The sequence below is a fragment of the Bombus vancouverensis genome, chromosome 6 (genome assembly GCF_051014615.1).
Source record: "Bombus vancouverensis nearcticus chromosome 6, iyBomVanc1_principal, whole genome shotgun sequence".
Classification (NCBI taxonomy): domain Eukaryota; kingdom Metazoa; phylum Arthropoda; class Insecta; order Hymenoptera; family Apidae; genus Bombus; species Bombus vancouverensis.
Window position 1 is genome coordinate 16,065,135 of NC_134916.1, and position 27,678 is coordinate 16,092,812.

The 27,678-nt window shown below is 37.9% G+C and overlaps 1 protein-coding gene and 1 long non-coding RNA gene across 5 annotated transcripts in view; one reads left to right on the top strand and one right to left on the bottom strand.

The window, feature by feature from the left end:
* Positions 1–27,678, top strand: part of Kank (KN motif and ankyrin repeat domain-containing protein 2 kank) — a 69,199-nt gene that overhangs the window by 35,326 nt on the left and 6,195 nt on the right. For 2 of the 4 annotated variants that reach the window (XM_033336006.2, XM_033336005.2), the window contains exons 2-6: positions 5,885–5,992; positions 9,415–9,614; positions 10,283–10,511; positions 26,392–26,510; positions 26,608–26,688. In XM_033336006.2, the coding sequence (XP_033191897.2) occupies positions 5,947–5,992; positions 9,415–9,614; positions 10,283–10,511; positions 26,392–26,510; positions 26,608–26,688 (675 nt within the window). In that variant the 5' untranslated portion in view covers positions 5,885–5,946. Of the gene's footprint in view, positions 1–654; positions 803–5,884; positions 5,993–9,414; positions 9,615–10,282; positions 10,512–18,642; positions 19,579–26,391; positions 26,511–26,607; positions 26,689–27,678 lie in introns of those variants that run through there. The other 2 variants (XM_033336007.2, XM_033336009.2) reach the window with 2 other exon arrangements.
* LOC143302881 (uncharacterized) lies at positions 13,199–16,584 on the bottom strand. The gene is made up of 3 exons (XR_013058726.1): positions 15,048–16,584; positions 14,175–14,725; positions 13,199–13,371 (listed from the first exon to the last, which is right to left on the bottom strand). It is a non-coding gene; the product is annotated as an uncharacterized LOC143302881 (long non-coding RNA).

The window sequence follows — 27,678 nt, forward strand, 5'->3', positions numbered from 1 at the left end:
CTGTTAATCTTTTGCGCGACGAATAACATTTTAAGAAACATCCAAAAGTTGCTTATTCTTTCTTTTACCATTAATTAATCGAGTAGATGATTCCAAGGTAAAAGAAAGAAGAATATAGCGAGAAATAAATAATAATTTTCTATTGAAAATAATGAAAAAAAATCGATATTCCCAATTATAAGTTTTCATACGTTTTAAAGCAGAGAATTCGTAATCCGACGTCATGCTCTTTTTTTTTTCCTCTCTTTTAATTCGTTGGTGATCTCCGTGCGTTTTCAAAATTTGAAATTAATCACACACGGGATTAATGAAATAATAATCCATTAAAAAAGCTAAATATTTTAATTTAATGAAGATATTTTATTTAAAAAAAAATACTTTCGTGCAATAAATCCTATATAATAAATCTTTTCTCGAGTTGCTAATACGAATCTATAAAATTATCGATTTTATAATTGTGTAGACCTTTGCGTACTTACGTACATCACTTTTCTACACAATTCCGTTCGATCATCGATGATGACTAATAAATACGACATATCGATCACAACAACAACTGCGTACGATCATATACCGTGTACGGATCTTTATTGACGAAATTATCAACGCTATAAAGATAAACGTGGTAAAGCGTCAGCTAGTCAGAGCAAAAGCAATCAGTCGTCGATGAATCGACGTTGCACACGCACGTCGTTGTCGTTGCTTGAATTTCAATGCTTACTACTTTCAAAGGATTCGAGTGAAAGAGTTTGGCTTTCTATCCACGCCGCCGAAATTCAACACGAGCCGTCCTAACACCATGGTAAATATTTACAGACTATTTCCATTTATCAGCTACCGCTTATAAACAACGTTTTACATGGTGTACCTTCTTAGATAACGATTGCCGTCGTGTCGCTTTATAATAACGTCACAGAAACGAATGACAGCATATGAATATTTAAACGAACGAATGAATACTTAAAAAAAAATGTATTAACATACCGTCGGTCCATCTCATAACCGTAGACATTTTATTACTTCGTAACTCGACAAATTATTGTTTATCCTTTGCTAATCGTATCGTGCAATACGTATCTTTTTACATTCAGATTAATTTGTCAATTTTTTAACGGAAAACACCGGACAATAAAAATTGCGAGGTATTGTTACCGCTCGCTTTGATTCATTCGAATCTCGCGAATTCATTTTTCGTCGACGAGAAAAAGCGAAATTTCGCTAGTACGTATCGGCAGAGTCTTAAATTTAATATTCTTATCTTGGTAAAGATGAACGTATCCGTTCGAAGATTCCAAGGTAACGTCTCGTTGCATCAACCTCCATACGTAATGAGCCGCAAGTTTCCATTTCGCGTGGACATCGATTCGAAGAAGTAACCCTCATTCGTGAGAGGAATACCGGTCTCATCTAAGAAAATCGACAGACTTTTCCTTCGAGAAAACTCGCTTGTCCCCTTACCTCGTTCGAAAAAATTGATCGGAAGGGTCGGAAGATATATGATAAATGTAAACGAGGACTTGGGAAGAATACGATAAGCCGCGTTGCCTGTTTTTTAACAGCCAAACGGTTTTAAAATTCTACACGGCGTTCGTCAAATTTTTCCGAAATTCTATTCCTTTATTTTCTTCAAAATAAAAAAGAAATTGTCTTAATGCTCGAATGTACAAAACATCGAAGAAATTAAAATATTCTTTGCCTTGATAATTGTACGTATCTCTGGCTTGCCAAATTTCGTCGATATATCAGGTATTTTTAAAAAAGCTGCATCTTCCAACCCAACAGATCGTTTCGATTTTCAATGGTGCCGTATGAAAATACAAGTTTAATCATAGAGTAACGCCAAAACCAGAAAACCGATAAAGACATACTCATCGTGTTTTCCTTCCGCGATATTCGAACATTTACTCCTTTAACTCACGATTATTCGATTAATACCGATTAGTTTGAAGCGAAGAGGACGTTAGGCGGCTCATTAAAGATCAACGAACTGTCGTGACTTCGTCGCTCGAGGAAAGGAGGAAATGCGTTGTTACGTGTTCGCCGTAAGGTCCCTTATTCCGTCCGGCCCTACGACCTCAAGCAGATCGCGACGTGAATCCTAATTACTTCGGGGAATGATTCCTTGGTAAATGTATCACGTAGTACGGAGCGAAGTTTCCAGGCCAAGGATTAAAAAGGGCCTAGAGAATTTCGTGGCAGCCCTCTGGCTATGCGAAATCACTTTCCAACATAATTTCCAAACTAATTTCCGAATTACCCTCTTAGGTGAAATTGATTATTCCGACTGTAATAGGGAAATCACTCCTATCTTCGAGACATATCTAGATAAAGATACGACGAATTACTCCGTAACACGAATTTCCACCTGATATAATGAAGAAAATTACCGCAGTAGTCGCGTATCGACACGACCCGTTTAGTTTGCATCTAACGAAAACACGGTTTCTCTATTTGCTGCTACAGCACGAAACGTATTTATCCGCGGTACATCTAAATATATTCGCAGCGAAAATCAGCCTGTATTATGTAGTCATCGGGTGAATTCTTGGAGACGCGAAAGCCAGGCAAATCATCCGCTAAGAATCTTCACCGGAAACGATAGTAAAAATATCCGCGCGAAACTGGACGAAGCTGAGCGTGGAACAATTAAAGTTGGCGAAGTCGAGGAGAAGCCAGGAGGACGTGTTGCCGTCAGACCAGAAATCCGGCATACGGAATTAGCCCCGCGGTACGGGACATCGTAGATATCGCGCTTAAAGCTCTCGCATTGCTATGGCGTTACGAGCCTTCGTGTTAACGTTTCTATCCCTTTAAGACTGGCACAGACGAGCAATTGGACGTCGTTGTGATTTCGTATCGGTGATAGAGATTTCATAGGATTATGTTTTTAACGATTCAACGCGTATCAAAGAGCGTAATATCGCTATTACCTTGCGATTTTGTCGCAGCCTTGTAACGATGGCATTGTGCAATTCGGCTGGGTTGTATTTTTAATAATTCGATACACACGAATTTGTGATATCGCTATGGACAATATAGAGACCCGATGCAGACCGATAACGCGTTTTTCTCTCCACTTTGCGTTGCAGTTTTACAGCGATGACGTTGCACGATTCGGCGATATTATACTCTTAATAATCCAGCGCACATAAATTTGTAATACCGTTGTTGACAATGTAAGACTCGATGTCGACGAGCAATACAATTTCGTAGATCGGTTCATGAAAAATATAAACTTGTCAAAACGTACAGCGTCGCCGTTACGAAATCACAGCGACGTTCCAGTCGCCTGCATTGATCCTAGTATCCGGTTTGGATTACCAATTCAATTGCTGCGATTTCGCATCAACAACGCTGATAGTTTTAATAATACAATGCGTCGCACCGTTACGAAAAATCTGATAAAATCATCGCTTAATAAACATGACAATTAGCTTCTGTTCGGCATTTCCAATGGTCGTCCGTTTATCACTCGAACAGCACATCTACCTTTTTTGAGAAAATCTGATTTTCCTACCTCCCAAGTTGTAAACTTTACGGTGCAGACCTCATTAAGAGGCTAATTAACGCTCTAAGTACTCGATGGGTCCGCTCTAAAGTAAACATCTGGTATCAATCAGCAACATCGGAGGATATGCGCCCACCAAGATACACAATTACAAGGTTGGAAGAAATAGATTCCCATCCCGTAAAAACCATGGTAAGAAGGAAAACCACGGGACGGAGAGGTAGTATATCAGGACCAGGCGAAGCTTCTTCAAACAGTCTTAAAACAGTCTTCATCAGAGCGTCATACTCCTCGTGTTATTTTATTATTCGCGTTATGTTATACAGGGTGGTTGGTAACTGGTGGTACAAGCGGAAAGGGGATGATTCTACGCGAAAAAAGAAGTCGAAAATATAGAATACAAATTTTTCGTTCGAGGCTTTGTTTTCGAGAAAATCGACTTTGAATTTTCGTTCGGAACGCGTGCACTTTATCGCGTCTCGTTGTAACGGATCTCACTGTAGATCGTTGTCTCGATTGACGTATTTTTTTTATTCTGTAAATTTTTATTGTATATTTTTTATTCTATATTTTCGACTTCTTTTTTCGCGTAGAATCACCCCCTTTCCGCTTGTACCACCGGTTACCAACCACCCTGTATATTACTCGACATCTTTAATCTACCTTTACCTTGAGCGTTAATAGCGTTCACGGTTCGCGATATCAACTGATCGGTTGCTGACTGGTCGTCACCTAGTTGAGGATTCGCAACAATTTCTACCGTACAGATATAAATGTAATCATTTAATAATTTTGATAAGAAAAAAAATTGGCATTTTAAGAGTTTCCTAATTTTTTTAAATTGGGCTTTTCAGTCAAAAAATTGGACAAAATTCCCAGATATGTAATACCATGTTTACAGTATCTCGGATTTTTTTAAATAATCTTTCATTGGATACGGCAAATAAATCAAGCATAAACTGTAAATCACATGTTTAGGTCAATAACTGTTCTAATAATAGGAATAGGGAGGTAAACGTTTGTCGAAATGATTTTTCTGGGAAGCTCTTTCGATTGACGTATCACAAATTTAATTTGGTTCCAGGACGCTTTTATCGCGGTTATTCGGTTACGACCTTCCACGGTTTCATTGTTGTTAAATTGCATCGTGCTATGCGTTTCGACAGATTTATGTTTCTACATCCCCAGCGCAGACGAACGATGCGATATCGTTGGAATTTTACAGCGGTGACTCTGCAGTTTGGCAAATTCGTACTCCAATTAACACAGTGTATATTAACATGGAATTTCATTGTTAGAAATGAAGCTATCATATCGCACAGTGCCTCCACTGCGAAATCACAACGTTGTAACACACTGCACTAATCTTTATCTTTCCAATTGCATATTTTATATCCTTCTAATATGAACCAAAAACTTCTAATTTTTATATATCACGTTGGAAATCGTGTTGAAAATCTTTTCTTTCCCATTTATTCTTTCCATTCCCAAAAATGATAGATCAATTTATCGACAAAAATGAAAGACAGCAGCAAACAGAATATTTTCTTATACAAAAGTTAAGATCAGAACGCAATGAAACGATTTATAACAGTAACTTCTGTAAGCAGAATTGTTCGATTTTGCATATTCGTAATTAAATTTTGTCGCGTTGAAGTGGCGAAAAACTGAAAATTTTAGAAACAAATTTCTCTGAGACTCTTTAGCTTTAAACTTTATATTTCCAGTCATAACTCTTACATTTTCCATAATAACAAATTCAGAAACATATATCGAAGGTATAAGCTTGCTTGCGTTAGTTCGATCGCATAATCAGATCGTTGAAACACGGCAACCGTATCGCTGTCGCTCATCCGTATCGAACCTTATCGCGATTCATCCCATTCGCGATTTTTCTTTGTATCGTCAATTATAACCGACAGTCTGAAATTCCACGAAACTAATTTATTTGCCGCGCACGCTGCATGGAATTCCATAGCGCATTTTATTAAAAACGAAGATTTCGCTGGTGTAGAATCGGCGAAAGAAAGGTCGCAGATCTTCAGGGTTGAATTTCCACGTTTAACGCGATTCTGACGATAGATAACAGAGAATGTTCAACGAACGCCTAATGAAATTACGCGTTTCTGAGAATCTTTTGTTCGTAGAATAATACTAGCGCCGCTCTCTAATAAATCTAGTCGGATAAATGTAATAAACGTATTTCTCTGAAATATTCCTCTCTTTAAATTACAACATATTTTCCGAATTAATTTCCTTCCGTTTGTTACGCGCGTTGTCGTCATGCGTGTTACTACACGATAGAAATTTATAATATGTAGCAAATTTATAATACGAGAAAGAGAGACTAACGAAGGTCTTTTTTTCTATTTTCAGGGTGGTGAGGATGTTTTCCTGTGATTGGTGGTGAAACACAGTAACACTGATTGTGTAGAAAAATGGCTTTGACCGTTGTAACCTCGGCCCGCGTTTTCAACGGAAACGGTAAGTCGCATTAACATACAACGACATTGCAATAATTTTATCGATAATTAGGCTGCAGATGTCTATATAAATTTATACTTTTATAAACACGATTAAATATCGTAAGCAGTAGTGTACTTTGCATATTTTATATATCTTTTCAAATTATATGGATTATATGTAATTATTTTTGCATCTATGTGTTTCCCATGAATAAATGAATGCAAATCCGCGGACTATCGATAATGATATGCATTAGCCATGTCGAATATAATTCGTACGATTTAAATTGAATATCGAAAAACCCTTTATTTCGATTGCGAAAGATTATACAATTTGTTATTAATTTATTATATAATATTCGATTTACATCTTTGATCTGCATTTTCAACGAAAACGTGTAAGTAACATTACGTAAGTGATATTAACAGATAATAATGTTAGTGATAACGATATACTCTGCTGATAATCCAAATTTTGCGTCTAGCTGAAAATATTTGAGTTGTAGAAAAATAGCACAAAGAAAACATTATAAAGTTCCTCGTCTTATCGGATAAAACAACTCGTTGTTTTCGTTGCATCGCGTCGTTATAAATAAATACAATAAAACTTTGGAAACGTGGTAGCGCGCCTCTAACCGAGGAAACTTTCTCAACAAACTACAAACGATCCGACTAATGAAGCAGCCGGATTCTCCCTGAACTCTAAATTGAAATTTCATGCGAATCTCCGCCACCATTTCCTTTATACAGTTTACTGCAGTTCATGATCAGCTTGATCCTTTAATTACCCAAAAAAGTATCGCGTACATAAATAAAATAAACAAGTAAAAGACGACAATGTACGAAGATCGCTAATGAAAAATGTGATAAATCACAATTTCTCGTCTGGTGCGAAAGAATAATTTTTGATATCGTGTCAATCAACTCCACGCTAGAACTATCTTTTCGTTTGTTTTTGAGAATAAATATGTCTTGTACATTTAAAGTTGATTGACAAATTAATTAATCGATTTAAACGAATACTATCGTTAGATCGTGCATTTCTTATCTATTTTTAATTGACCTTAAGTCTGTTCCTTTCTTCCACTACTTCGTATTCTTCCCTTAAATGACCAAAAGACGTGCACTAAAATCAGAAAATCAAGAAAAATATGTTTATCGCGGTTATCTTTTCTACGATCTTTAAATACAGCGGTAGAACTTCATTGAGTCATTGCCACGTATACGTTGCGATAGCATGAACGGACCAATATGACACGTAAATGGGATCCCCACGTTGTCGCGGCTAACGAACTTTGCCAGATTATTATTACCGTGGCTTTGGATGATCGCCAATGGTTACAACATATTTCGGTTTACGCTTCGCATCGGTCATTACCCTCGAACAATCAGCCTCTCGAGATAAAACACAATCGAATCTAATTTCCAAAGATAGATCCTTTCTATCGAACTCATCAAACAAAGACGAGATCATTTTCTTTTCGAATATCATTAGGAGGGTCGAACTTTCTCCATATCCGCTTCTTCAAATAAGATACCACCGAACCTAACTTCGAAAGATAATTTTCCTTCGATTTTCTGTTCGATCTATTCGAAGCAGGATAGGGTCATTTTCTTTTCGAGTATCTTGAAGAAGATTGATGTTGCTCTAAATTACTATTATAACACATTAATATTCGGTGCAGTCGAGGATTCGGTTGGTGAATCCTCTACGAAAGATACTTCGATAAAAAATGTGTACGTGATACAGTGTGTAATTGGGACTTTGGTTATGGGTTTAATCAGAGTCATCGATGAAAGAACTATTACCATTGTCCGCTTCTTGAAATAAAATACCACCGAACCTAACTTCGAAAGATATTTTTTCTTCGATTTTCTGTTCGATCTATTCGAAGCAGGATAGGGTCATTTTCTTTTCGAGTATCTTGAAGAAGATTGATGTTGCTGTGATACAAATGTGTACGTGATACAGTGTGTAATTGGGACATTTGTTATGGGTTTAATCAGAGTCATCGATGAAAGAACTGTTACCATTGTCCGCTTCTTGAAATAAAATACCACCGAACCTAACTTCGAAAGATATTTTTCCTTCGATTTTCTGTTCGATCTATTCGAAGCAGGATAGGGTCATTTTCTTTTCGAGTATCTTGAAGAAGATTGATGTTGCTCTAAATTACTATTATAACACATTAATATTCGGTGCAGTCGAGGATTCGGTTGGTGAAACCTCTACGAAAGATGCTTCGATAAAAAATGTGTACGTGATACAGTATGTAATTGGGACTTTGGTTATGGGCTTAATCAGAATCATCGATGAAAAAACTGTTACCATTGTCCGCTTCTTGAAATAAAATACCACCGAACCTAACTTCGAAAGATATTTTTCCTTCGATTTTCTGTTTGATCTATTCGAAGCAGGATAGGGTCATTTTCTTTTCGAGTATCTTGAAGAAGATTGATGTTGCTGTGATACAAATGTGTACGTGATACAGTGTGTAATTGGGACTTTGGTTATGGGTTTAATCAGAGTCATCGATGAAAGAACTGTTACCATTGTCCGCTTCTTGAAATAAAATACCACCGAACCTAACTTCGAAAGATATTTTTCCTTCGATTTTCTGTTCGATCTATTCGAAGCAGGATAGGGTCATTTTATTTTCGAGTATCTTGAAGAAGATTGATGTTGCTCTAAATTACTATTATAACACATTAATATTCGGTGCAGTCGAGGATTCGGTTGGTGAAACCTCTACGAAAGATGCTTCGATAAAAAATGTGTACGTGATACAGTATGTAATTGGGACTTTGGTTATGGGTTTAATCAGAATCATCGATGAAAAAACTGTTACCATTGTCCATGCTCTGCTTGATTCGGGGAATTGAAATAATTACTCCACGGATTTTATATGAATTCCATTTTAATCTTCTAACGCACAATCTTCCTCTCCATTTTATGGAGTCGATCAAATTCTTATACAAAAGTAACGTACAAGCGAAAATACATTTTCTATTTGGTAATACGAGTAATGAAATATTTTAATATACAAAAAATACATAAAATGCACGAAACACGCAGAGATATATAAAATGTACCGTGTATGATATATTCCAGAATATTTGACGAGTGAATCAGATTTCTACCTGGAAATGCTTCCATTTCTTTCGGTTAATTACGTTCATAAAAATATGAATTTGCATCAACATACGCAATACGTATTCACGTACACATACGATATATCGTATTAAATTCATAAAGATCGATAGCTAAAGTAACTATCTGAAGTAAATGTGATTTATACCTGTATATGTCACCAACACGTGTAGCATGTGCGCTAAGTGGTTAACATAAATGTTTTATGTGTCGTTTGATTTAAGTGTTAGATAAAAACTTTTATCGAATAGATAATGATATTTTTTATACTTGTTCCCGGTATACTTCAGTGGGGACGCAGGCCTACGTTTCCGGTTCGACAGGCTCGAAGTGTCTTTGCTGCCCTTACGGCTACCACATCGACCTGGACTTCGTGCGATATTGCGAGGCGGTTGCAGCAGGAAGTGCCGGCGACAGGTCTAGCATCGAAAGACGAAAGAAAAGAGAACGTCGAAGGCAATGTCAGTCGATGGAGGTTCTCCTGGGTCTGGTAATTGATCGCTTCATTCCATAATTAAACTGCTGCTAGATCCAAATTGTGAATCTAGGACGCTCCATTTCAAACGTCAATCGTTGAACGGTTTAACGTTACCTAAATCAAATGGACTTTCGTTCCGTGATAATAGAATCCTTTTTAATCTTCCTTTTCTTCATTTTATATCTCAATGTAATATCACGCGAATCACCTTATATCGATCCATTTAAAAACCAGGATTCTGTTAACGTAATATTTCTGAATATGTAAATTCCCATTGCACTTACAATGAATGGAAAGGAATGTGAAGAATTCGCGCAATAGCTTTTCGTTATTATTTCCTCGGTACAGTTTTATGAAATTTAAAGAGATCGAGGTATTTTATATCTTTACGATAAGGCGTATCTTTTTAATTATAGGAATTCTTTCCATATCTTTGATTCGCGTAATAATATAACGTATCGACTGTACTATGTAGATTTTGTGTAACTCGACAACGATTTATTTCCCTACTTTAAATGTTGCATTTACGTAACTTCCACGCGTTATTTCACTGCTTGATACTCAATGGGTTAGGTCGAACGAAGGTCCAACGATGTTCACCTCGAGGAAAAAAATGAAAGACAAGCATAATAAACAGAAGGAAGATGGTTTCGTAAATTGTTTGATATTTTTAATCTTAGGTGAGTCCAGCCCTCGTCGGAATAGAGACGGAATTACCGAAAATACCACAGGAACCTGCTACAACGAATGGCGTGACGACTCTGCCGAGGTCGACCCACGATAAGCAAGAGTGCACGCAAGTATCAACGGCTCTCGACCTCAGCGACGTGGTGGGCGATTTCGAGGCGACCTTGAAACGTTCGTCCAAATCCACCAAGACTTTCGATAAAGAGGATCGCACAGAAAACGGTCAGACATATTTATCTTTCGTTTCTATTCGATCGTTTCGTCCCATTTTATCGAGTCGTAATTGCGGTTTCGATAAAAGCAGCCTGTATTTGTAATAAAATACAGTTTGAATCGTAACTTTGCTTGGAAATTCCTCAAATTGTATGTTATCGAATACGGATTACGCGTAACATACGATAGAACTTGATTGCCTGAAACGATCATGATATTTGCCATACCGATAATCATCTAATTTTATTGTCGTACGAACGAAAATCGCTTATATCGAATCGCTCTATGAACGTTAATATCAAGTAGAAACTTTGAAATAGAAATGCGTTGAAAAAATGTGTCATCGATGTGACAAATACTTCCAATTCCGTACGTTTCCTAAAATTGTAGAATTTGCATAGAGAAAAATATCGAGCCGATCCTTGGAATTCTCTTTCGCAGCCGCGATGTTATAAACATAGAATTCGATAATATAAGTTGATCGAAAAAGATCACAGATAAAACGTAGCGCTAACGCAACGTTGGTTCTTAATGAGTTAATTAATGTGCCGATATAATCGAGATTCCCGGGTTCTATTTCGATATCACACGGTCACGTAGATATCTCGCAAAAAAATCACAAGACAAGAATTGTTCATTTAATTTTTCTTCCTTCCATTCGCTCGCAATTGGCGTCTCGTGAACTGCAGCCTGATTACGTAGACTTTCTTTGGAATTATTTTCCATGTCGTAACAGAGGCGTCTTTCTGTCGAACGATACAAAAAGGAGGTACCGTACGATGCAACCGATCGCAGCCAATATCAATCGCAGCGGTGAAGAAACGAAGGGGCAAGAGAAAAAGAGAGAAAGAAGGGAATAGATCCGATAATTTCACGCACATTTGATTTCCTCGCGCTGAATCCTTTCGGCCATCTTTGGATTCTCCATGGCCCAATGACCTGATACACAATGATGCCGTGCAAAGAGAAATGCTTCCTTCGCTTTAGAGTCACTGTTTCGCTGAAATGCTTCGTACAACGGTTAAATAAATGCACAGGTCTCGCTAATGAGTTGCTTTCCGTCGTAATCGCCTCGAGGTGGTTTCTCGCCGCGAAATGCATACGCTTGTAACGTGGGGGCTCGAGCAGAGAGACGAGTAGAAACCAGCGAGGAAAAGAAAGAAAGGAACGAAATAAAAAGCAGAAGTGAATCGCGCGTAGCAGGAAAATGAATCTTGGAACTGGCTGACGTTTCCTACGAAACGAAACGTATTCGCGATCGAACAAGTGGCAGGTGGAAACTATAACGCAACAACTCATCGTGTAATTACGGTTGACGAGGAATGCATACGAGCTGTATGAAAATTTCTCTTCGCAATTTCACGTCTGCGCTTTCGTACGTACTCTGTTGCTTCGAAAGAATTCGGACGCTCGTTCGTTTTTGACGAGATGTAATTTAATCTTCGAATCGCCGGTCAAAATTTTCTATCGATAGATCATGATTGCATTCTGTATCAGTATGCTGTTTTTATGGCATGGAGAAATTGACTTGAAGAGCATCGATAGATAATTATCGATGTCCCGCAGAAGCGAGATAAATCAAAAAAGTGATTCAAAATTAGGAAAAAAAGAAAAGATGTATAACAACCTCCTAGGAAAGAGTATCTGATCTCTAAGATAAAGTTCACGTACGAAAGATATTTCTGGACTAGTAACAACGTATAATTTAAGCGTATAAATAGAATGTAGTATTTCGCGATTCTGTCAAATGATAAGAATCCTATTTAATCGCGAGTTACTCGTTCATTTACACATTTTACAAATTGTTACAAATCGACTAAAGTACATACGTATATGATATATGGAAACCAATCAGCGGTAGTGTATTTCGTCGTATCAAAAATTCTTTATTGCAGAATGTTTCAATGGTTTTCAAGCGATTTAACGAGTGATCTATTTTACTATCCGTTTAACGGGCCCGTCATAGAAGGCAATCAGTTAAACAGGTGAATACAATTTTCTCCTCTCAATTAAGATCTTCACAGTGCGGGCGATTCACGATCGAAAATCGAATAATTGCCCCGTCAATTGGATTCCTCTCGGAGAACGGTTCACCTGCTAATGCTTCTATGATTTGAACTACTTTTTCTGTATACATGGTGGCTTGAAGGAAAGAACCAATCCATGGTAGTCTATATTTGCCATAGTTTAAAAAGTTTGAATTTAATTTAGATAGAAATAAAAGATACAATTCTATTGCACGCTTGCTTCTCAATTTTTCGTCCCAAATTTATCTAGAACGCAATTGAAACACCGAAATCTGAGACATTGAGTTGTTGTATAAGTTGTATCCGTCAGAACACATTTGTAACATCCATCTACGTGGATATTATATATTTTTTATAAAAATCTTCAGATTTATCTTCAGGTTTATTATAAAGGAGACTTCTTGTTTTCTACGACCTCAAAGTTATTTAATCTTTTCTTTCAAAATTGTTTTGTAATGTTTTCAAAGGATAAAAATCAGTTGCCACCAAAGTCGAAAAACTTTCTATATACCTAATATAATAATTCAATTGCACGCTTGCTCCTCAATTTTTCGTCCCAAATTTATCTAGAACGCAATTAAAACATCGAAATCTGAAACATTGAGTTGTTGAATAAGTTGTATCCGTCAGAACACATTTGTAACACCCATCTACGTGGATATTATATATTTTTTACAAAAATCTTCAGATTTATCTTCGGGTTTATTATAAAGGAGACTTCTTTTCTTCTACGACCTCAAAATTATTTAATCTTTTCTTTCAAAATTGTTTTGTAGTGTTTTAAAAGGATAAAAATCAGTTGCCACCAAAGTCATCGTACTTGCGAAGAACTTTCTGTATACCTAATATAAAAATACATATCTTATTCTTATCTTTCGTGAGTTTAAAAATTTTGAATTTAATTTAGATAGAAATAAAAGATACAATTCCATTGCACGCTTGCTTCTCAATTTTTCGTCCCAAATGTATTTAGAACGCAATTAAAACACCGAAATCTGAAACATTGAGTTGTTGCATAAGTTGTATCCGTCAGAACACATTTGTAACACCCATCTACGTGGATATTATATATTTTTTATAAAAATCTTCAGATTTATCTCCGGGTTTATTATAAAGGAGACTTCTTGTTTTCTACGACCTCAAAATTATTTAATCTTTTCTTTCAAAATTGTTTTGTAGTGTTTTCAAAGGATAAAAATCAGTTGCCACCAAAGTCGAAAAACTTTCTATATACCTAATATAATAATTCAATTGCACGCTTGCTCCTCAATTTTTCGTCCCAAATTTATCTAGAACGCAATTGAAACACCGAAATCTGAGACATTGAGTTGTTGCATAAGTTGTATTCGTCAGAACACATTTGTAACATCCATCTACGTGGATATTATATATTTTTTATAAAAATCTTCAGATTTATCTCCGGGTTTATTATAAAAGAGACTTCTTGTTTTCTACGACCTCAAAATTATTTAATCTTTTCTTTCAAAATTGTTTTTTAATGTTTTCAAAGGATAAAAATCAGTTGCCACCAAAGTCATCGCACTTGCGAAAAACTGTCTGTATACCTAATATAAAAATACATATCTTATTCTTATCTTTCATAGCAACTTACATAGCAATATTATAGTTTTATTCTATAGCTTACCTGTACGAACAAAAATCGAGGAGAATTTATACAGCAACCTAAGACGAATATTCCTAGTGGCGCCTACAATACATTCAATAGGAGGCACACAAACGACTGCACAACTTCTTTCGTTCGCGTACACCTTGTACGTTAAAACTCATTAAAGATGAAAGATCGCCATCAAGGATAACTTCTTCGGTCCTCGGTTCGTCGTCCTCGTGAACGCTTCGCCTCGACTTGGTACGGTTTTCACTTTCGCTGAAACAAAGCGGCTCAGCTTTTTACTGATGACACGGTTGACGGTTCGGTTGACGAAATACGACGATCGTGTCATTTTCTCACGAGACCGCAAACTCAATCCCAAGACGTGGCTGCACGCTCGTCTGCAGGAAGATTCTCACGTTTCGCAACCTGGGTCGCACTTGCTCCCGTTTCCTGTCTTATCGGTCGTCAGACAATAGAAGCTTCTTGAACCGGGAACACGCGTCCTACCGACGAGAACGACGCTGTTTCCTCTCTTTGATGCCACTCTCTGATAAATTGGACTTCTTCGGTGCAGAGTATGAAACCTAACAATGGGAACTGAATAAATACAGAATTATATAGCGTAGAAGGTAATGCGTTTGAGGGAATAGGAACACGAGATCAGTTGCGAACAGGATCCGTGTTTTACGTAAGACAAATTAACAGATTTTAAGAGATTTTAGGAGAATCGACACTCGTTCGTGTGCGTTCTTCTCGGTGTTCTTCAAGGAAGTTTCTACGCTACATACAACGGGGCAATTTTAAAATTCGAATTACAATAAACTGTGCTTCTCTTTCGATCTTGTCAAACGTATTCTTGATTATTCTTGATTGTAATTTTGTATGTTCGAAGTAAACTATGCATACCTTTTGCAATTATCTCAGCCGTCGAGTGACATCAAAATCAAAAAACCAAGAAAGACAGACTCGTACGTTTCTCCCACGTACGCTTCTCTTATTTATATATTCGCATTTTTAACTCATTCGCTTGTTATCGTACCATTATGTATACTTCTTCTTGCTATACCATTCTACGAATAATCATTAATCTATACGGTAATCTAAGATCGTACGATCTAATCGCTTTCTAATTTTCAAATCAAAGTGGCAAAACATAATCAACTACCGCTTCTATCCCTCGAAGCAAGCAAAATTCCGGTTACAGAGGCCTAAGCTAATAATTCGATCGAGAAGCGAATAAAACGCGGCACCGGTCCGACCGCACCGTTAAGTAATCGCGAGAAACGGTTGTTCGATACAATTCCCGTGTTTCCGTGACGAGTAAATCGCGAATGGTTCACGCGGCCGTTGATCGCCGGGCTGACTGGTAAATCGCGGTTTAAAGATAGTCCCGGTGGCTTCTTCGGCAGAGTCGGCGCTCGAACGCCGCCGGAACGCGTCAGCGAAGTCGTCGGTGCGTGGCTGGAACCACCTGTTTCCGGTGCTCGTGGCATCGCGTCAGTTGCACCGTCGCTTCAACGGCACCTGTGTTACAACCCCGTGGCAATAACGTTCGAAGTTCCGTCCTCTTTCAACCAAACTAATTCCAAGTTCCTCATCCGGGCCGATTTCCCTGACAAAAGTAGGATCTGCACGCCAGCGGATAGGAATGCGAAAAGATTGAATGCACCGAACTGTCGTTCTCTGTTCTTAGCTTGGCTCTCTTTCTCTTTTCTACGCTTCCTTTTGCATTTCGTATCTCGTTTCATGATTTTCTTTTCTCCTCTTGGTTAAGAGGGAGTTATTCTTAGCTTCTTTTTCTCTCTTTCTGTCTAGTTTTTTTTCTCCCCTCGTTTTCTATGCTTCCTTTTGCGTTTCGTATCCTGTTTCATGATCCTCCTTTTTCTTCTTGGTTAGGATGCAGCTATTCTTAAAAGAGTTGATTCTATTAGGAGAGATATTATGCGAGAGGTTCCTTTTATGCTGTTTTATCGATCAGCATCGGAGGTTTCTGCGATTCAATATCGAGATTGCTTTCCATCGATTCTTCCTACATTGGAAATTGAATTATCTGCCTATCATCTTACTACATTTTTTTTTTCAAACAAGCCCCGGAACTTTTTATTCGCCAGTTTTACGAAAACAGGGAACGAATACGCGATTTACTCTCGTTATGTTCTTCAAGGCTGTTTCAAACCGATTGTACGTTTCGTTTGTTTCGAAAAAGTTTCCTCAGCTTGAAACAAATACGAAAGAATCGTCGTTGATGTCGGTGGTTTTTCATTTCGATTTTACGACAAAGATTCTTTCAAAGCGACAGACATTTCTGTATCTTCCTACATAACAGCAATATCGGCACATTAGCATTCGGAAACTGTTGGGATAAATTCACGAATCGTTATTTACGTCCTCTCGGGACATTAAATATCTATTTATTTATTTGTTAAAACGTGAGCAAGATTAAGATATAGAAATCGCAAATATTTGTCGGAGCTAAATTCAAATGTTCGATGAGCTAAAAATGTACATTGTTCAAAATGTACACGTTTAAAAATTGTCTCGTGTAAAGAGATTAGGATTTTCTGGAGAAACAGAACAAACCCATTACTCTAATGGAGCGTAACTTTCTCTCGACGTTGGTAACAGGATTCTCAAAGCAGCCGAACTTTTCGCGAAAGTGCATCAAATCGGACTGACACGCTTCATTAGGAACTTGAACGCAGCCGTAAAACTCGTAAAATAATGTAATTTGTTTCAGAAACGACTCGTTGGTCGGTGAAAAAAAAAACTCGTTCCGAAAATTACGTTCCACTCGTACGTTATATCGCTGAGTGTTCCGCGATCGAACATCAACGTGTGCACGCGTACAATTTAACGAAAGCGTCGGCATACCGGTCGACGATCATCCAGACTTTATTAAAGCGTTAACAATAGCAACCGCTTGGCGAGGATGCTTAGAAAGTAGAAAAAAAAGACAGGCGAAGATTCCGTGATTCTCGTAATTTCGCTTTTGCGTGACGTGTTGAAATCGCGCGTGTATCTTATAGATGTTAGATAGTGGCTAATCGAATCTCACAAGGAACAGAGAGCAGCATCCTGATTAACTTGTTGCTCTACTATTTCCTTTTATGACTATTACTTTTCCATATGATAAAATCGGCCACTTAATCGTTTGAAATTCTTTCTTTCCTGTTGAAAATAGAAACGCTTTGCGTCGTTTAGAAGATAGATCTGTCGCAATACGATCATCGCGTACGTACAAAGTGGTAATTCGTAATTTTCATAAACTGGAAATTAAAAGCTTCGTTTTTAAGTATAACTCGTATTCCTTGCTATCGTGCCAGAATTTTCGCCTTAAACGCGACTGAAAGTTCCAAACCAGGAAGATACATGTGTCACGAGTGGTTTGATACCGTATCAACGGTAGCATTCGTCAAATTTTCCAGTCGAAAGCAAACAATCCAAACGCGTCAGTCGTTCGCGAAAAAGGGACACGATATTGCGAAAGACGTTTTACCGGTACGAAAATACCACGTTGGTAAATGTGTGACACGAATTCGCTAGAGGCCGCGATTCCACGTCCGAAAATACACGTGGTTTAATATCGAAAAAGCGTTTCTGGCAACGCAACGGACGAAGAAACGTCTGTGGTAGAAGGTGGAAACACGATGGACTTCTCCATTGGAAACATCGGTACGCGAGACATCACTGTGCGAAACATCGGTGCGCGAATGCGGTGGCACTCCATTTAACTCGATTTGGAAGGTATGACGTGACTTCATCGAGAACGCTAAACCATTTTGGTGCAACCTTGTCAGAGCAAGGTGGTCGCATATGGCGGCGTGCACCTGTCAGCGACCTAAACGTACGTACGAGCAACTGTCGCAACTGTTCTTCGTGAGGACGAGCTGTAAAACCGGCGGCATTTAAAAAAAAGTGGCAACACGATCGATGGGCCCACGACGATTGGGACAACGATCAGGCAACCAGGAAACGCGTGGCGCGTGAAAGCGATGGTCGAGCGAAAATGCCGATCGATGGTCGGCCGACTAAACGTTTGAACGCGCCCGAGGTCGTTTAAAATGTTGTTCACGCGCGTAAACGCGATGCTTTTGATTCGACGATTGCACCAGCGGGTTCGTTTATACGGCACCATACACGATTTAATGCATCGCGGTTAAACTAGATTATTCGACCACCTCGAGCCTGCTATTTTTGTACTTCAAAGAGATAGACTCGCGAGAAGCTTTGCGCTTTGATAAACATTATGACGATGCAGTATTACGAAATTGCAAAACCAGAGTATTACCGAGAATTGGAACGATAATACGACGCTTTACGCTTACAAAACGTACGAAGCTTGAAAGATTTTGCGAAGCTAATTATTAATCTGTTTGGTGGATTGTATCTTAGGAAATTAGAAGTTAATAGTAAAAACAGATTTTCATCGATTTCATTTACGTCAAATATGACATAATTTATTTGTACAAGAGAAACGAAAGAAAATATACGAAAGAAGATAAGAGATAAGAAGAAAGGGAAAATAAGTGAAAATAAGAAGGAAAAAAGAAGAAACTTAATTGTCAAATTAAATTGTACTGAAACAATCACGAAAATATAACAAAATATCTAGCCAATGTCTTCCCGATGTCCGCGAATCGTTGTTGCCAAAACGAAGCTTCGTAAGCAGACAGTTTAGACGAATTAGAGAGGGTGAAGCATTATTTCCACGGCGATTAAGAAATCGACGAGCATGCATGCACCACGCATACACGCTCGTCAGTCAGTGTACCGTCGCTACGGGCAAAGAACAGGAGAAGAGGCACATTTCCCCTCTCCATTCACCTCATCGCGAGTAGTCAGAGTCCTGGTTGGCTATAGCCCAGAGTTCGGCGTCACAGTCAAACGCAAACAGTGGCCGCGGCAAAACAGTGGCACGAATGCTGGAAAAACCAACGACAGAAACCCCGGACACGGCATGCGATCCATGGGGATCCAAATCGAAGAGAATCGGCTGCTCTGATTATCAGGGCAATTCGATTATCGCGCGATTCTCCGCCGGATTCATTGCGTCACTGCACGATCGATCGATCGATGCGACAACGAACGAACGAAACAACGACTAAACACCGGACAACGAACGATGCAACCGCTTTAAATCATCATGTTCGGTTTTCCACTGACTGATAATCGAGAGAAAGTTTACGAGTTTCCACGAAGTCATCAGCAATTCTTGTGATCTAGAGTGCGTATGGAAATATCGAATCTTAGAGGAACATCTTGTTACCGGGATTTGGATGAATAATTAATTGGTTTCTACACCTGTGGACAAGTGTTTCGTTTCGATAGTTTGGTTCTCGCGGGTCGAATAGCGGTCGAGACATTGGCAAAATGGGGGTGAAGAATTTTATTATGAAAAGGATACCCTTCTGCAAGATGAAGGCGAAGAGGAAATACCGTGAGCCTATTTTTCTTACTTTCCTGTTTTTTCACATTTTGTCGAGCGGTACGAGTAGGTCGCGATCGACGATGCTAAGGAATTACGACGAAACGTTTATTTAGTTAAATATATATATATATATATTTCTTTTAATATTTATCTATTTTACACGATGATTACATGGAAAAATTTCATATTGCATATATTTGAAATTTCAACGATAGATAGTGGCGAACAATACACAAGTCTCCGCGTCTGTTTTTCTTCGCGATATCTACGAGACGTTACGATAACAAATTCTTACGTCATATCGATTTTTCTCATCATATTTTTGCGTGAATTATCGTCTACTGTTTGCATATCGTTTCGCATACTCGTACAGCTCGAATCTAACCGCTGCTTAGACTAGACTTTTCCTACCAGAGACGCGCGTGTTTCAACGTCAACAGCAATTAAAAGATACTTTATCTGAAGGCTAAAACAAACGAAGAATTCATTATCATCGCGATAGGAGAATCGTGCTACCGCGTGTTTGGCCACTTTGACCCTAGAAATTCGTATCTGTACGTTTTCTCGCCTCCCCTCCAGAAAGAAAGAGGAAGAAACGAAACGTCCGGCAGTAATCGAATGGAAAGTGGAAGAAATTTTAATGGATACGATCTTTCGTTGGCTAGCAGTTCGTTTAATTAGAATGTTTGACATGGAATCAAATTATATAGGAATCGTGGATATATCGGAAATTATTCAGAGGCAACCGTTCCTTTGCTTTTTCCTTTTTTACCCAATCATTTCGAGGATCTTTTCGATTCCTTCGAATTTAAGATCGTCGTAAATTTATCGTCGATAAATATCGTTCATTCGGAGTTGAATTCGACGAGCTAATACCATCGGTTAGAATTTATCATCTGTCACTTATAGATTAACGATCATATTAAGAAAGAGGAGATTCGATATAAACCACGTGAATTCAATGTTACCACAATGTCGCAATAAGAATATCAAAATCTTAGATATTACTGGCCAATATTATCGATAAATAGCCAGAATATTCGTTTAATTTTCTCATATGCGGGAAAAGGTATCACGAAAACTACCGGAGACATAAGATTATCGTTACAGACATCTTCTGTTCCATCCAAACAATTTTTCGGTAAACAAATTCTTTAGAAAGATCCCTGTAACAGTCTCATTCCAAGTATATTTAGATTCTAAATTCCTATAAAGAGTCTCATAAATAACGAAACTAGTTAATCGTTAGGAAAATGCATTGAATAATATGAAAATTTAATGTTTTGATTAAATACACGACATTACGAAGAAACTACTTATATTCTCTTAAAAATTCGTATGGGAAAGAAAGATGTTTTGCTCGTTTATTGCTACAAATCCTTCAATTTTTGAACAGGAAGAAAAAAAGGAAAATGAAGGGAAGAAATGTCGAGGACTTGTCGAGTGCTCCTTTTTAATTTGACTTTCACGACCGATGACGGTTGTTTCTTTTTTGTTTTTTTTTTTCTTAAAGGAATATGTACTTGTTTCTAATCCACATGTACAACGTACGCGAGAAACCAGCACAGTTTCATCCATATAAAGCGCAACGTAACGATTACGCGCCATTATTTACATGGCTGGATCGTTCGTGCATCCTTCGCGTTGTCACGGCTCGCGTGAGGACCGTGTCGAGTCCTTTTAAGGATATTCAATAGCGCTAGAAGGCTGCGTAAAGCTCCTCACTTCCTGAACAAATTTTTCGTCAACGTAGATGTTACATGTCCTGTCAGTTTCTAAAGTTGCTGAAATATCAAATTATAATTGGGAAATTCTTTGATGGAACTGCAAGAACTTAACTTCTTAACGAAGATTGATTTTCACGGTGATCGCTAGTATATTTTTCATTAACCTAGATTTGTATAGTTTTTAATATAATTGCTAGTATGTACCAATTGGTCTCAGTGATGTCAGTAACGTTATGTATATATATTTTATAATAGCAAAAATAATACATAATTATGTTATATATATCGTATAATAATCCAGCAATCGTTTTAAAAATGACCTCTTAAATATTCGGGTTATATGGTTGCATCGGTCTACGAAGAGATAAATAAATGGTCATATTTGTGAAATTTTTGATATTTTGAAATGCTAGCGTAACGGTGTTTTTTTAAAGAAAATAAACGTTTTATATGTATATAACCGATTCAGGGGAAAAAATAACAGTACAAGGGATAAAGTGAAAAAGAGCAATATGAAAAGCAACTTTCAGTTGGAAGAATCGAAGGATTTGAAAAATCTGTATGTTCTTTTTCCAAATAATATTCGTTCAGCCAACGCGTTAAAGTAAACTCGGTAAAAATAATGGAAAGAAGTTTCAAAGGTAAAAATTGATTCTAGAATCTGCTGTGATTTGAAGAGTAAGCTGTTAGAAAGCCGATTTAAATCTATGAATTTTATAGCGAGCAACAGGATCGATCGATAACGGCCAAGTTTCTTCGTTCCGCGTGCTGCAGGTGCACCTTTGGGTGCAGAATTTATTTCTAACTGTTCTCATACGAACGACTGCGTGGGTAATAAACTCGTGTTGATCTTATAACAGTCGAATTTACGAGCTATTTTATTTCGTTATAAGGGAAATTGAAAAATATCATCTTATAAAGGGAAACGCAAAGGAACAAGATGAATAAACATCTTCGATACTTTCATCTTGTTGATAAATGGCAGATCGATCCGCTCTTAAAGCGTACCCTTTGTACATCGTGTTGGTTGTCTCAATGAGCCTGCGAGCCTTCGATACTTGTTAATTCTGTATCCTCAAAAAGGTCAACGAGGTAGTCCTAGATTCCTCGAGAGTCTCAATAGCGAAGCTTTAAAAGCAGACATCGAACGTCCATTGCTTAAACGACTTAAACAACCGATTAATTCGAACGAAGAAGTAATCTGTCACAAAATTTATGCTTTCATCCAGTTAGCTGAAACAACTTTAAACCCCCTTCTTCGGATTCAAATTAAATTCCACTAACTTGACTTCGAGTCCTTTTACTTAAATTTAAATAACTTGACTAATCCGTTTAAGGATTAACGAGATCCAACGGAAGCCGGATTATTACGATCACGAGTCTCGAATATTTTACTTTACCCCTGCTTTACCCCTTTCTGGTATTTATGCAATTTTATATTTCCATGAACGTAGCTAAGAAACTAGAATTTAAAAACAGCGAGATAGTTGCTTTGCCCTGTAATCCTTAAATTTTCCATAAATGCATAAAAATCCACAACTTAGATGTAACTAAAGTTGCTTGACAAATAGAACCGTTTAACAAAATAATTACACGAAATAAGAACAAATATAGCTTGCAAAGCGATCACGCAGTATGCAAAATTGACCGATCGTTCGCCGTCCAAGAATCAAAGTTTTATGGCCTTTTCTCTTCTATTCTGTCAATCCGCTTACTCGCCGCTTATTCTCAAATAAAATATGCATACTTCGATGCCTGACCGATTTCATGACTTGGTTATATAGCTTGCGTCGACTGTAACGAAGGGAAAAAGTGGCACACGATGGATGAACGTTGTTCTGCGAGAGCGCGTGACGCGATTCGCGTGCGGCAAACCTCTTGGCATTAGGCCGAGCCTGAGACACGTGTGTCACGATATCGTCAAACGCATTCGAAATGCCGCGTCTGGCGCGTTTCTTTATTGTCCAAGCTCGTTTCCATGCAGCCACGCGGTCCGTTACGCAACAATCAATTAAAAGAAAAATTGAACGACAGCGCAGGTGAACACCGCTGCCGCAGTGCTTGCGTAACGTACGCTGTTTCTCCGTCTGTTTCGAGTGGAGAACCGTATTGTTACGAACGAGGGGTGTACGCGGAAAATTAGATTGCTGTTCCCTCGGACTTCACATGCAGATAACGCGTAATCCCATTTTTTAGAAATGGAGACATTAATTAAAATTTCATAACGTGTTAGAATTCATCGTTCGTTTCGTTTTAATTAAATACTGTTACGAGCAATATATTTTTACGATCGAAATAAAAGACCAGATACTCTATAATTTAAATGGCAAAATTACGGATCTCCTTTTAATCGAATCGTGTTAATCCGCGAACGGGTCAGGACCAAACGATTTAATCGACATTTATTTATTCAATAGTATTCTGCATAAAATATCTTGCAATTTTTAAGTCATCGTAACTGCGAATGACAACTGCACGCAGTGACTAGTTCGGACGTTTAAACGACCGTGGACGTGAATAACACAAGGTCGATGACCTTTTGTAGTCGTTAGATGATCTTGAATATCGATTGCATGATCTCGGTGAACCCATTTGACCTCCAAATGCGTTTCGACGATATAATCTCAATGACCCCACTTAGCTCTCAAATAACCTAGGACTCTGACAATATGATCTCAATCATCTTTTAGAATTTTCTGATCACCTCAAGCGCTAATGATTTCGACAAAAGCGTTTATCTATGCAAGTATCTTCTGTTCGTTACCCTAATGTTTTCATGGTCGAACGACGTGTTTACGCAATTCTTCAAAAGATATTTTATATCTATGTAAAATCTTGTGCACATGGAAAAAGTAACTTCCACGGCTGTCCAATTTTTCCATCGCGATATTTCTACGCCTTCAACGAAACAGGTGTCCCATTAACCTATTCGTGTGCGTATTACGTGACGCATTCTGCGTAACTACGGTAATTAAACATCGCGCTAAAAGCTATCGCTATGTTGCACAGTGTCCAATATTTTTCGCCGCGCTATAAGAACTTTCTTATACCTTTTGCAAGCAACATGTACATTCGTACGCATTTTCTATTTAATCGATACAATTTCATCAGCTGAGATATTTACAGCTAAGATTACTTCGCTATCTGTATCGAAACGTATACCGGGGGAATTTGGATATTCAAGGAAGACATTATCGCAACGAAATGGTCCTACTGTCCATTTTATTACTTGTATCATCCTATACGTCGAGTTGTAATACTGGTGGATACAGAACCCATAGCAAAATAAGAGAAAACATCAAACCAACAGAACGCAACTCTGACACCGCGTAACACAGGTGTAAAATTGTAAATATGGTAAATATTCGTAAATATTGTAAACACTTGTAAATAACCCTATTTGACACTCCCCCCCCCCCAAAGTCACACAGCACCCAAAAAGCAAGCTACCGAAGCGTCCTGTTCCGCAACCTAGTTTTCAGGACAGAAAAAACAAAGACAAAATCACACAGAAGCTCCGCTCCCGCAGCGGCTTAAACCTAATAATCATATTAAACACGAAAAATGTAAAGTGCCGACACACATCATAACATGGCTACGTCGTACCGTCGCGTATCGGTACTTTTGCCAAAAACATCACTACGAAAATTCACCGTTTATTGTGAACACCAAAAGGTATTTAAGAAACTTGTATCTTGGGCTTAATAAACATAAAAAAAAAAAAAATACGTCGAGTTGTATTATACATCGTATTGCACATATTACAGGTGCGATTCGTATCGTATATTTGGATAATATCAATAATAATATCAATCAAATATTCATTCGCTCGTTAATTTAATCGCATGAAGAATTTGTTTGTATTGAGGGCGGCATACTTGCGTTCGTTATCAATAACGAAATGTTTTACTTCATAAAGTTTCGTAGAATTATTTGAATAATTAAATTAAGGAGAGAACGATCAAACCGATTTCAACGGATATATTGAGAAAACCTTCGGCTAAAATAACGTACACTCTCATCGGAGCAAAAATCGAACAATTCCGTTTTCATTAAGCAGCAATTTTTCCGAATGTCGCGTGTAATACGTGTTTCCTTTTTCTAATAAAGCAGAAAAATTCTGCTCGCTTTAATAAAGAACAAAGCGCGATATGAAGGTCTGACTTCATTACATAGAATTGTGTTTTAATACGAATTTCTGTGGCATTCGCGAGTAGACATTCTTATAATTAGAATCATTCCGTCGGCCGCCAGTTGAAATTAAATTCAGGATTGAATCCACCAACTTTAATTACATATCGTTCACGTGCGATTAATTGAAATATGTACCTGAACGCGCGTGAGTTTTTTTTAATATTTCCTGGTTTCGTGCAAAATGTCAAAAGCAAGATCCTTAGTCGTTAAAAAGTACAATACGCACGCGATAGTAGCGGCACGTACATTACATTTTCCGTATGTACTCCACGATTGTAAGATAAATTGAAGAGCTCGTAACAAAAATAACCCTTGTCCGTGTTTGTCTCTTCCCAAAGAAACAAGATACTTGGCATACTTTCGACAAAATACTTGCCATATTGTACACGTGATCGTTGTAGACCGTAGTTACACCATAGATGAAATGTATCTAATTAAATCAGCAATTTAAATCAGAAGTTATGGAACCTTGATAAAGACAATTTTCGTTGAAGTGGTCACCGCTTCTAAGAAAACTCTACATCTGGTCTTTCTTAGATTTCTCAAGCACCGAAGCCATCGACAGCGTGTAGACAAAAGACTGCGACGAGGACAGACCATAAACAGACGACGTTGGCTTGGGGGTTTTCAGTTATTGGGTAACACAGCTAGCGTGCGGATCTGGACCAGCTCAAATTGTATTCTTACTTATAATTACACTTCTATTTAAATATATTTTCTGCCTTACAATTTATCCACCAGTGTTCTCCGTTTACACATCGAATAACCTCGACAATTTTAGATCCTTCTAATTTTCATCCGATGATAAACGAGCACATGGACTAGTTTTCGCTATGTCGATGCCGAAATATCAGGAATAAAAAATAAATTATGGAAATAAATAATAAAAATATTTCTCTAGATGGAACGAACACGGCCACACCAGCGCAGAACAACGCGCAAACGGAACACGCCGGGGGTGATTTTGACAACGCGAGCGTCGGAAGCGGAAATTCGAATCTCAGCACCGGCGCGCTACAGGTAGGAGCAACAAGTAAACAAAATCGAACTCGTACACTTGACGACGTCTACGACGGTAAGATCGTATTACTCTGAACGCAAACTTGTGTATTTGTAGAACATCAGAGAACAAATGGCGGCGTCGTTGGAACGGATGCGAGAGTTGGAGGAACAGGTCAAGGCAATTCCCATGTTACAGGTAAACAGAATAATTTTCATTTCAATCTGAACCGTTTTCCTTGCTGTAAATCTCGTGAATCGCGTTTGTCCTTCTTTCGATAACGTAATCGTGTTCAAATCCCTACGGGAGGAGAGTCGTCCTTTTAATTATCGTAAACTCGTGACTCAACAACGTAATGAACTTTGAAGAAGGTAAGATAATAACTTCGCACGTTGTTCGTTGAACCGACACTCGAGAAATTCACATTTCGTTTAGCGTGTTTTTCTCGACGTTCGTTATAACACGAGTTAATTTCTTTCTTTTCATCGCGATACTTTCGTCAAGGAAATGTAATTACGTGTCGCAAAGTAAATGCTGACTGTTGCAGTGGCACGTTCCGTGCCTCGCGCTTATCGGTAACACAAAACGATTATTCGGAAGCAAAGTTTTCATACAGTAAACATTGAAAAAAAATGTATCGCCGTAACGTCAAAACTAAATTCGTCGATTTAATTTCAATTCCAAGGACAAACGTGTGGAACTAACCTTCTCTTCGCGATCGATCAAACGATCTATCTTCTTCTCTGTCTATGCGATAAAAATAACTTGTTACAGGATCCCTTACGTTTGAATCATTTGACTTTCTAAATTCACCAAACGACTTCGATACATTCTTAAATTTCCAAATTTAAGGATTTTTAAAAATTAATTAATTAATTAATTAAATTCACAGATTTCGAGATCTTGAAAAATTCCTCAAATCTTAAACGTCTAGAGCCTGAAATTTCCAACTTCCAAAGAGTCCGATTTATTAAACCCTGAGAATCTTTGTATCTTGGAAAATTCGCCGAACCTTAGATACCTAAACGCCTCTAAATCTCAAAAGCTTCGCGTTTCCAAAATTCCCTAAACCCCTGTTAAATATATGCAAATCTCTAAGAGTTTAGCAAACTCGAAACACCTGAACCTCCAAAACCCCAAGTGCCTAAATTTCGAAGTATCCAAAATTGATCAAACCCTTGACTCTAC